The 11,444-nt window shown below is 55.5% G+C and overlaps 1 protein-coding gene across 4 annotated transcripts in view; it reads left to right on the top strand.

The window, feature by feature from the left end:
* The first annotated feature begins 2,731 nt into the window (after window positions 1–2,731).
* Itgb4 (integrin subunit beta 4) overlaps window positions 2,732–11,444 on the top strand; it is a 29,896-nt gene continuing 21,183 nt past the window's right edge. For 2 of the 4 annotated variants that reach the window (XM_015504177.2, XM_015504176.2), the window contains exons 1-12: window positions 2,954–3,065; window positions 4,675–4,757; window positions 5,003–5,104; window positions 5,266–5,470; window positions 5,985–6,081; window positions 6,225–6,396; window positions 7,339–7,602; window positions 7,893–7,982; window positions 8,254–8,376; window positions 8,775–8,939; window positions 9,115–9,191; window positions 10,177–10,379. In XM_015504177.2, coding sequence (XP_015359663.1) covers window positions 2,987–3,065; window positions 4,675–4,757; window positions 5,003–5,104; window positions 5,266–5,470; window positions 5,985–6,081; window positions 6,225–6,396; window positions 7,339–7,602; window positions 7,893–7,982; window positions 8,254–8,376; window positions 8,775–8,939; window positions 9,115–9,191; window positions 10,177–10,379 — 1,660 coding nt within the window. In that variant the 5' untranslated portion in view covers window positions 2,954–2,986. Of the gene's footprint in view, window positions 3,066–4,674; window positions 4,758–5,002; window positions 5,105–5,265; window positions 5,471–5,984; window positions 6,082–6,224; window positions 6,397–7,338; window positions 7,603–7,892; window positions 7,983–8,253; window positions 8,377–8,774; window positions 8,940–9,114; window positions 9,192–10,176; window positions 10,380–11,444 lie in introns of all 4 variants that reach the window. The other 2 variants (XM_048797856.1, XM_015504178.2) reach the window with 2 other exon arrangements.

Below are 11,444 nucleotides of genomic sequence, written 5' to 3'. Positions count from 1 at the left end.
CGCTGGGCGGGAGGGCAGGGGCGCCGGGGCTGGCCGGGAGAAAGTGAGTGCCCACCCCATCCCGGGCGATCGCGCTGAGGAGCTGCTGAACTTTTGTTTCCCCTTCTCCTCCCTGAAGTCTGGCAGACCCTGGTTCTCTCTGCCCACGCTGCCCAGGGCAGGTGCCAGCGGCCCGAGTGTGCCCAAGGCACTGCCAGGAGCAAAGGGTAGGGGCAACTGGAGAAGGATGGTGGCCAGCAGATCTCCCGCTAGAGGAGGGAATTGGATGGATGTACGAAATAGGTGGGCAGAAGCCCCCAGCTGGCAGGCCTCTGGGTTGCACCCCTCTAGGGTTTGCAGAGAGAGTGGGAAAGCAGGCACGCTGAGAGGCAGTCGCCCTCCCTGTTCCTTCGGGGTGTGGGGAGTCCCTGACTTTCCTCCTCTTGGCCAGCCCCCTGCCTGCTCTCTTCCCAAAGTCGGCTGCAGATGTCTTTCCTCTGGGCAGCTCTCCTGACCTCACCCAGCAGCCCTGGGGTTGTGCCACCCTCATAAACCTCTTCCCCACAGCCTCTGGGGTGGCCCTTGGGCTGTCACTGTGGTTCAGGGGCTCCAGATTTCTCCCACGGACAGGGACAGGGTTCTTCTCCTCCCTCAGCCTTGCCACACCCTGGGTACAAGGAGGGGGCTGGGGTGGCATGGCTGTTGCTCTCCCCTAGAGAGCTGGAAGTGAAGGCTGAGTCTTCAAGGGGGGTTGGAAGAGAGGGAGGATAGCTGCAGGGTCAGCAGGGAAGGGGTGTCCGTCTCCTTAGCCCTGATTTCCCAGGACCCCCAGGCTTCTAAGGGTGAAGGCCTAGGCCCTCCAGACTGAAGAGCTATGGTGGGCAGCAACAGGCTGCCTGGGTGGTCCCATGGGCAGGAGGAAGAAGAGGCACTGGAGACTCTAAGCCTGTGCTTCTGCAGTGTACTCCATTCAGGGGGGCAGCCCTATACTCCATGGACAGAGCTCATACAGGAAGTCCCAGCAGTACTGGGCCCCGGGGTGGCCTGTAGAGCAGTACCCTGCGTGATGGGCCCTGATTGCCATGGCCATGTAGTTCAATAAACCCATGATCCTAACTTACATGAAATCTCCTTGTTTCCACAATTGGCAACTACTTTAAAAATTTTTTAAATGCAAGTTGAGTCAAACAAAACAGTGCCTATCTAACCCCCCCGACTGCCATTTTATAGCCTCTGAGTATAACATGGAGGATCAGTGTGAAGTCTGCACTGCCTGGGCCCTGAGGGAAGCGCTGCCACCTTTTGTGCCTCATCTATGGCCTTAGAAATGGGCACATGCAAGCCTCTCCCTCTGGGGTCCTGGGTAGATTCGACAACAATCCTGTAGATGAAGTGCTGGGTGCATGTTGCTGGTGTAAGTCAGCCCTGTGTGCCGGGTCTGTGGACACGTGGTGGGTGAGTGCAGGCTGGGCTTGGGCCTCCAGTGCCTGTACCTGCCTGGGTAGTGGTGCCCCAGGGAGGCTGAGGCCAAGCCTGTATTGTTTAGCATGTGGGTGTGGTGCCTATACCCCGAGGCTGCAAGAAATCATATCCCGGCTGACTCAGGGCTCCCTTCTGAGCCACTACCCTGGTAGGGCGGCACCTCCCCTGCAGCTCTGCCTGGAGCTGCTGTGCCTGGTGAAGGGGGGGGGGGCAGTGCCTTCCTGCAGTTTACCTGAAGGGCCTCTGCAGCACTGCAGGGGCTTTAGTCCCCCCCCTCGCCCCCCAGGTCCTGGGGCTGCCCCTGCCCCACAAGAGGGGGGCTAAGAAGGGATTCAAGGAGGGTAAGTGGGCATAGTGTCCTCTGGGCCCCTGGGAGATCTGACCCTAGAGAAAGAGGTGTGGCGCTGGCCTTTGTCCTCTGCTCTGCAGGCCCAAGTGTTCATATGGCTAGCTTCTTTCCTTCCCAAAACTTCAGGCTACTGTTCAGGCCTTTGGGATGCCTGAGCCTACCCTGAAGGTCACTGATGAGTTGAGATAGTTTAATGGGGTTACACTGTTCAGGGGTCCTGAGAAGTCAACTCTGAGGCCAGGGGAGGTATTTGGAAGGGCAAAAGGGCTTAGACCTGTGGGCTGGCTGTAGCTCAGTGGTAGAGCACTAGCCACCTTGCATGCATGAGGACTGGGTTGGATCCTCAGCACCACGTGAAAATAAACACATAAGACATGTGCAGTGGCACACGCCTGTAATCCCAGCAGCTTAGGGGGCTGAGACAGGAGGATCCTGAGCCAGCCTCAGCAACAGTGAGGCGCTGAGCATCTCAGTGAGACCCTGTCTCTAAATAAAAATCAAAATAGGGCTGGGGAAGTGGCTCTGTGATTGAGTACTCAGTTCTGAGTTCAATACCCAGTATCCAGAAATTAAGTAAATAAATACGTAAAATAAAGATATTGTCTCTATGCACACCTAAAAACAAATAATTTTAAAAAGGGGAGCTTAGACCCCATCCTGACAGGTCAGCGGCCAGCACAGAGCTCGGCAATGTAGAGAAAGCCATCTCACCCTATCCCTGGCCCCAGATACTGGGAAGGGCTCCTCTTTTGTCCCTGAGCCAGAACAGAGGGGGCAAAGGGTAGATCCATCCTAAGGAGGGCTTCTTTATTGGGTGACCCTGTCCTTGCCAAGCCTGACCAGGCCCACTGAAGAGCAAAGGCAGAATAAGCCCTGCCCTGCCCTTGAGGAGACCAGTACCAAGAGACCTGGCACTGGCATAAGCTTGGAGTCCAAAGTCTTAAAGAGCAGAGAGAACCTTTCTGTGCAGGAAGGGGGCAGTGGAGAAGATGGGAGTGACATCCCTGGGCCTTTGGTGATCAGGACAGCTCTCAGAGCCTCAATTTCCACACCTGCACTTTGGAGTAGTCTTGCCTCTTCTGAGGAGCTATGATGGAGATCCAGTGCACTGAAGGCACCAACCAAGGATGAAGAGGTGTCATGTGTCCATTGTTGTGGTTTTGTAGGAGGAAGAAGATGGCAGGGCCACATCCCAATCCGTGGGTCAGGCTGCTGCTGGCAGCTCTACTGAGTGTCAGCTTTCCTGGGAGCACAGGTGAGTCTACATGGTCCTGCAGCCCCCTCTTGGGGAGGAGCACCTCTCATGGGGCCTCTCCAGACTCTTGGCTGTCCAACAGCTGACCACTGCGCCTCTCCAGGCCTGGAGAACTTGAGGCTTTATGCCCTGCATCAGAGAGAGACGTGAGCCCTGCTGGGTGGCCTGGCACTGAGGGAAAGGAGCCTGTAGAGGAGAGAAAAGCTGCCTGCTCCGAGGAGGAACTGAGTCTCCCTGGTGGAGCTGAGGTTTCCCAGGGATTTCAGGGAGAGAGACTGCTAAATATCACCCGCTGTCTGAGTGTCCCCGTTGGCAAATGATGCGAGCCATCCCCTGCCAATCAAACTTCCCCCATTAAGCCAGGTATATTGGTGGCCCCCGTAGCCCCAGCTCCCTGGAAGACTGAGGTAGGAGGATCACTCGAGCCCAGGAATTCAGAGTCAGCCTGAGCAACATAGTGAAACCCCATCTCACACAAGCCCCCATCTCAAAAATAAATACACAAGCAGGGCGCAATGACACATGCCTGTAATCCCAGCAGCTGGGGAGGCTGAGACAGGAGGATTGTGAGTTCAAAGTCAGCCTCAGTAATTTAGCGAGGCCCTCAGCAACTCAGTTGAGACCCTGTCTCTAAATAAAATATAAAAAAGGGGCTGGGAACGTGGCTCAGTGGTTGAGTACCACTGAGTTCAATCCCCAGGACCAATAAATAAATAAATACACAAATAAATTTTCCCTGTCAATTGAGGTTGTATTGATAGCTTGAAATAAGCTTGAAATAGACCGTGATAGGAACACTTACACCACAGAAATTGGCAAACAGCAAGTCAGGGCTTCCTCTCCCTGTTCAACAATGTTCCTCCCAATGTTCAACAATGTTCAATGTTGAACACTGACCAATATTGACCAACACACCATAGTCTGGAGTCCAGGAGACCACCCACTATATACATGGGTGCACATAGTAGGCCTTAGTGTGTTCTAACTGAACAGATCCAAGGGGAACCTCAATGACCTTTGGGAGAACTCTGGAGTTTTCCTTACTGAGGACCTACTGTGTGTTGGGTTTTGTGCTAGGTGATAAACTTGACAGAACTGGTCCCCTGGACCCCAGAGGAGGCTCAAAAGACAAATGAGTCCCATGGGAATTATTGTGTGGGAAAGTATGAACTACGATGGGAGAAACCGACAAAGGGCAGGGTGCCCTCGGTGTGGCTCACAGAAGGTGTTGGGGAAGATGGAAGTATCTCCAGGACCTGGGGAGTTAGTGGCAAGGGGGACAACCAGGCCCTGCCAGCCAGCAAATGATGGCCAGCACCTTCGTCCCAGCTGTGCCCTCCTTCCCATCAGACGTGAGTGGAGCGTCCAGGCTTGAGATCTGGCTCAGAGAAAAGCTGCCTGCTCCGAGGAGGAACTGAGGCTCCCTGCTGGAGCTGAGGTTTTATTTTCTGCAGAGCTCTGCAGCCAGCTGCTGCACCTCGGGTGACCGTTCCCCCTTCCATACAGTTGGGAGGGCATCCCCATTCCTGGTGGAGGGTGCAGGCTGGAAAGGGTGTGGTAACCAGAGAGGCCCTCTCCATGAGCTTGCCTTTTGCCCCTCTGCCCCCAGCCAACCTCTGCAAGAAGGCTCAGGTGAAGAGCTGCACGGAGTGCATCCGTGTGCACCCGGACTGCGCCTACTGCACGGACGAGGTGAGCTGCTGTGCAGGGCTATGCGGGGCCAGCCCAGGGCCACTTCTCCAACCTGCACACACCCCTTGCCACACCCCAACTCTGGCTGTGGCCAACTCCACCCTTGCCACCCCCGCAGCCTGCCCCTGGGGCCAGGTGGGTGTGGAGAAGAGGCAAGGGTCAGGAACAGCAGGGGAAAATGAATTCAGGGTTGGGACAGCCAGGGGATGGGCACCACCCCCATGGACCCCTCTGCTTCTGGCCAGATGTTCAAGGAGCGGCGCTGCAACACCCAGATCGAGCTGCTGGCCGCAGGCTGCCGGCAGGAAAGCATAGTGGTCATGGAGAGCAGCTTGGAGATCACAGAGGTGCCTGGAGCAGGGCGGGGGCTGGGCTCTCCTTGCACAAGGCTTGCTGGTTGTGGGGGCCATGGTGCCCCCTAGCAAGGCTGAGAGGCTCCCCTCAGGTCTCTCAAGTGAACTTCCAATCCGCTTCCCCCTTGACACTCAGTTCCTTTCCCTGGACACAGGAGACCCAGATCGATACCACCCTCCGCCGCAGCCAGGTGTCCCCCCAGCGCCTACAGGCCCGCCTGCGACCGGGCGAAGAGCGGCACTTTGCACTCGAGGTGTTTGAGCCCCTGGAGAGCCCTGTGGACCTGTATATCCTCATGGACTTCTCCAACTCCATGTCCGACGACTTGGACAACCTTAAGAAGATGGGGCAGGACCTGGGTACAGCTGGGCCAGTGTGCAGGACAGTGGAGGTCGGGGGCAGATCTCACCCAGCTGGCTCAGGACAGCAGCACCCACCTCACAAGGAAAGATGGGACATCTGATCCCCAGAGAAATATGTCTCCCCCCATTCTCAGGGGAGGGTCCCGGCCAGATCCCTCACCACTCGACTTCAGACAGGTCTGGTGGGCAGCAGAGCCCTCTGGCCTTGACTAGGAAGGGCACCCCCTGCCACAGCTGTGGAAAAGTCTCAGCGCTACAGAGGGAGCTGGGCTCAATTCCCCCTGCCAATCCCCTGCTTACTAGATACATTGTCCCAGGTCCCAAATTCCATTTCCCTCAACTGTAACTAGGGACAAAAGCTACTGAGAGTACCAGGAAACGTCCAGTGTACAAAGGGCTAAGAGGTGGTGGCTCCTGTCCAGCTCCCCTCTTCCTGAGCCAGCCCAGGTGCCCCTGTGTCCATGGCGGGTACTAGGGCTCACTGTCCTCTCTTTTTCTGGTGCATGCCCAGCCCAGGTCCTGAGCCAGCTCACCAGTGACTACACTATTGGATTTGGCAAGTTTGTGGACAAAGTCAGCGTCCCTCAGACAGACATGAGGCCCGAGAAGTGAGTGACCGAGCAGGCCCCGGGTGGGCAGCGGTGCTGGCTGGGTGATCCACTGCCTTCCTGCTGGCACTTACAGGGGCAGAGCGTGGAAGAGTGCAGGGTCTCCCCCTTTCTAACGCTCTCTCCCTCCCACCTCTGCCCAGGCTGAAGGAACCCTGGCCCAACAGTGACCCTCCATTCTCCTTTAAGAACGTCATCAGCTTGACGGAGGATGTGAACGAATTCCGGAGTAAGCTGCAGGGAGAGCGGATCTCAGGCAACCTGGACGCTCCTGAAGGTGGCTTTGATGCCATCCTGCAGACAGCTGTGTGCACGGTGAGCTCAGGGGCACTGCTGGCCTCAGCCAGGGCCGCTGCTTCTTGGCGGGGGAATGAGCCACCCACCAGCGTGTGCAAGTGTCCTGGAGCCTGTGATTCCATGTCCTGAGACAAACTCAGACCCTTTGGGTGGCCCTCATTTCTAGTCCAGGTTTGGATGTGCTGGGACCAAGGTCCCCCCACCTAAGCAGTCACAGCCTGGTTCTGTGCCAGCCTTGGAGTTCCGGAATCTTCAGTGCACCTTTAGGCCAGCCTCCCAGTGAATCTTACAGGCCCCACGGGCTGCCAGTCTCCAACTGTGCTGGCGGCCGAAATGGCTACTTCTTTCTATGTGAACAGCAATTTTTTCATTTTGAAAATAACATATCCACATTGAAGGCAATTTAGAAGACAAAGAACAGAAATTGCTCATTATCTTACCACCGTCAGCCAGCCACTCCATGTCCCGCCAGCATTTTGTCTCTTGTCCTTATTTCACACACTCGGTTTGGTGTACTTATAATTCTGAAACTTGCTCTTTTTTTCTCCACTTAATGCTCTCATAAACATTTTCTCTTGTAATATATAGTTTTCAAAATCTTCAGAATCACCCCCCGTGTTTTTCTAACAGAGAGCTAATACACTGCTGTGCCTATTTTAACTGGCCTTTTGCATTTACCATTTACCACTGATGAGGTTAACATACTCTTGCAGGGTGGTTAAGAGCTTGGGGGAGGAGGAGTCCCACAAGCCTGGCTGAATCTGCCCACTGTGTGCCCACACTGCAGCCAGTGCCCTCCCCCATCAGCACTTCAGGTTTTCCTCTGTCGTTGCATGCTGTCACAGGCTATTCTCATGTGCCTTAAACCCGGCCCCGTGTTGGGACCTGCTTCCCCTGCCCTACATGGCATTAGAATGCAGGTCCTCAACAAGCAGCCCATGCCCTCCCTGCCTTCCCCAGGGAGCCATCGGCTGGCGCCCCGACAGCACCCATCTGCTGGTGTTCTCCACTGAGTCAGCCTTCCACTATGAGGCCGATGGTGCCAACGTGCTGGCTGGCATCATGAGCCGCAATGATGAGAAGTGCCACCTGGATGCCACGGGCACCTACACCCAGTACAATATGCAGGACTACCCTTCAGTGCCCACGCTTGTGCGCCTGCTCGCCAAGCACAACATTATCCCCATCTTCGCTGTTACCAACTACTCCTACAGCTACTATGAGGTACAGGCCTGGGCCCCACTGGGCAAGAGGGGCAGGGCAGGGTGTCCCCGGAACTTCCCAGCCACCCATCCCTCTCCTCCTTCCTTCCCTCCCAAAGCTGTGGGCCCCTGGAGGGAAGGTCATGTGCCCGTCCCCTATCCCAGCTCCCAAGGAGGTGGGGGCTGAGAGGAAAATTCTGGAACATGCTGTCAAAATTCCAGACCTCAGTTTTCCCAAAGCGGGGGTCATCCTAGAACTGTTGTCCAGATTCAAAGAGACGCTTAGTCCGAGGCTGGCCCTCTCTCCTACAGAAGCTTCATACATACTTCCCGGTCTCCTCGCTCGGGGTGCTGCAACAGGACTCATCTAACATCGTGGACCTGCTAGAAGAAGCCTTCAATGTGAGGCACAGAGTCTGAGCCCTCCTGGGGCTGGGCTAGGAAGAGGGCAGAGTGGGCAAGGGGTGGAATAGGCCAGTAAGGAACGGTCTCTGGCAGTCCCTGGGGGCTTGAGGGTCACCCGGATCTGGTGCCAAGCTCCTGGAAGCTCTGCCGCCGTGATCCCACACACATGCCCTCCATCTGCGTGGGGCAGAGCACAGCCAGACCAGGCCAGGCCAAGGTGGGAGAGCCCAGGCTGCCCCCAGACCACTGATTGTCTGCCTTCCCTTAGCGCATTCGCTCCAACCTCGACATCCGGGCCCTAGACAGCCCACGAGGGCTGCGGACAGAGGTCACCTCCAAGATGTACCAGAAGACAAAGTCAGGGTCCTTTCACATCAGGCGGGGAGAAGTGGTATGTTCCTGTGCGTGCAATGGGACAGGGATGGACATGGCACCCTGCGAGGAATGGAGTCCTCTAACTGGGTGTGAGCTTGGCGCTGGGGTCAGGTGGGCCTGGGGTCAGGTCCGCAGGGTCTGCCCTTGGGGAGCTTGGCACATGCCTGGACTCGTCTGTACCCTTGTCCACACTGTGGGGATGAATCAGAGCATCAAGCTGAGACATGGCTCTTCTTATTGTCCTGTGGTTGTGACTGACCAGAAGGAAGGGGTCCCCAGCCCCAAGGAAGGATGAGCAGGGACCTGGGGGTCAGGAATTCAGGCCCATCCTGAGAGCCGAGGACCCCCAGGCACAAACAGCCCCCTGGTCTATGCGGCAGGGGCCTGCCTTGAGTGACCTTGGGATCCCTGCAGGGAACTTACGATGTGCAACTGCGGGCTGCGGAAGACGTGGATGGAACACACGTGTGCCAGCTGGCAGAAGAGGACCAGAGGGGAAACATCCACCTGAAGCCCTCCTTCTCCGATGGCCTCTGGATGGACGTGGGCATCATTTGTGACGTGTGCACCTGCGAGCTGGTACAAGGCAGCCCCCTGGGTGGGAGAGCAGAGCTCAGCTGGGCCCTGACTCAGGGAGCAGAGCCTCCTGGGGCCACACCTCCCTTGCAGGCTGTCCCAAGGCACAGAAGGCAGCAGAAGTGCCCCGTGGCTCTGGACCCCCTCCCTCCACACACTCCCCATGGTCTTGTTCTAGCAAAAAGAGGTGCGGTCAGCTCGCTGCGACTACCACGGAGACTTCATGTGTGGACACTGTGTGTGCAACGAGGGCTGGTGAGTGGGGGAGGGCAGCCCAGCCCCCAGGATCTCCCCTGCAAGGCCCTGACCCTGGGCACACCTTGTACACTGAGCTGTGTGTGGGGGGGCAGATCTCAGAAAGAGCTAGAAGAGGGGTACACTTTTACCAGTTGTTGGGTAAATCCAGTTCGGAGCATTTAGAATGTCACAATTTAGGATTTTTCAGGTTGCATTTTTTTCCCCCCACACATGGGATTAATCCCAGATTGACCACTGAGCTACCTCCCTAGTCTTTGTTTTTTGTTTTGAGCAAGTTCTCACTAAATTACTAAGGGTCTCACTAAATTGTGGAGGCTGACCTCAAACTTGGATTCCTCCTACCTCAACCTCCCCAGTCGCTGGGACTGCATCACACTCAGCAGGAAGAGCTTTTAAAGCCGCAAGATACTGGCAAAAACGAAAACAAGAGGCAGGTACACACACTGGTAATCTCAGCGACTCAGGAGGCAGAGGCAGGAGCAGCTCAGCAACTTAGTGAGACCCTCAGAAACTCAATGAGACTAGGACCCATCTCAAAATAAGAAAAAATAAAAAAGGACTGGGGGTGTAGTACAGTGAAACAGTGCCCCTGGGGTCAATCCCCAGTACAAAAAAAAAAAAAAAAAAGCTTTAAGACACTGGCTCTGAATGATGGCATGGCCCCATTGTCCCAGTTACTCTGGAGGACAAGGTAGGGAGAGTAACTTCAGCCTGGGAAACATAGCAATATTTTATCTCAAAAAATTAAAAAATAAAAGCTTTGAGACGTTGAACAAGTCTGTCATGACTCGAGGTAGACAAATAGCAAGGAAGGGACTCTGTGGGGGGGGGGTAACGAGGCCCGGAGGCTCATTCACTGTTCTCTGTGTGACTTGGACCTGCCTCAGCCCTCTCAGAACATCAGTCTCTTCATCTGTAAAATGGGGCAGTAAAAGCCCAGCTGTCTTCCCAGGCTCAGGGAAAGTGTCAATTCCTCCCTCAGGAGCGGCAAGACCTGCAACTGCTCCACTGGCTCACTGAGTGACACTGAGCCCTGCATCCGCGAGGGTGAGGACAAGCCATGCTCAGGCCGCGGGGAGTGCCAGTGCGGGCGTTGCGTGTGCTATGGTGAAGGCCGCTATGAGGGTCACTTCTGCGAGTATGACAACTTCCAGTGTCCCCGCACCTCCGGGTTCCTCTGCAATGGTGAGTTCAGCAGCTTCAACCAGTGCCAAGGACAGTGACCCTCCCTTCAGGACCCAGCTGGAGAACCAGGCCAGGGGCCAAGATCTGCAATTCGGACCAGGCCCACTCCCAACTCCATGAGGGACTCTCCCAAGTCTTGCCCCAACCTGGACCTCACCTCCCTCACCTGCAATGTCCATGCCCAAGGGCCCTGTCAGGATGATGTGCCTCCTATTTTTAAACCCTGATTCACCTGGGTTAGTGTCCATGCCTATAATCCCATGCTGAGTCAGGAGGATCCAAGTTCAAGGGCAGTCTCAGCAATTTAGCAAGACCCTGTCTCTAAGTAAAAAGGAAACAAAGCTGGGGATGGAGCTCAGGGGTGAAGGGCTTGCCTCACATGCATTGCCACCTCTCCATCCTCTCAACTCATCCTAGGGTGGGGACCACCCAGTTCAACGCTCTGCTTGGCAGGCATGTAAGAAGGCAATCTTTCCTCTCTCCATAGACGCTCAATTTCTAGAGTTAGGCCTCCTCTGCATCTCCACAGGGCCTACACGCTCGGGCCCAGGCCATGTGCACATAGTCTGCTCAGGGCTGTCAGAGCTGAGCAGAGGGCACACAGAAGCACTGGTACTGAATGGAGGAGGTGGATATTTAAGCCCCCGCTGCTCGCTTGCCACTGTAGGTCGAGGGCCCTCCTTCTGACCCCTTCTCCATTTTTGTTTTTCTTCCATTTCTTCTCTTGAACTGTCCATCCCAAAGTGTGGCATCAGAGGAACAGAAGGGGAACCAGGTTCAGCTAGAGAATGGCAGGCATTGGGCACAAGTGGAAGGGTCAGAGAAGATGAGAGGAGATGCCTCTAGGAAGGGGCCAGACTGCAAGGAGCTTGGGTTCTAGTCATTTTGTCCAAAGGACTTTATCCCTGAACAAAAAGAGTCGATGTCATTTTTTTAATATATTTTTTTTAGTTGTAAGTGAACATAATACCTGTATTTTATTTTTATGTGGTGCTGGGATCGAACCCAGTGCCTCACACGTGCTAGGTGAGCACTCTGCCACTGAGCCCCAGCCCCAGCCCTCAA

Source organism: Marmota marmota, unplaced genomic scaffold, assembly GCF_001458135.2.
Source record: "Marmota marmota marmota unplaced genomic scaffold, marMar, whole genome shotgun sequence".
Classification (NCBI taxonomy): domain Eukaryota; kingdom Metazoa; phylum Chordata; class Mammalia; order Rodentia; family Sciuridae; genus Marmota; species Marmota marmota.
The sequence above is the reverse complement of the archived record's forward strand: the minus strand, read 5'-3'. Positions and strand labels throughout refer to the sequence as shown.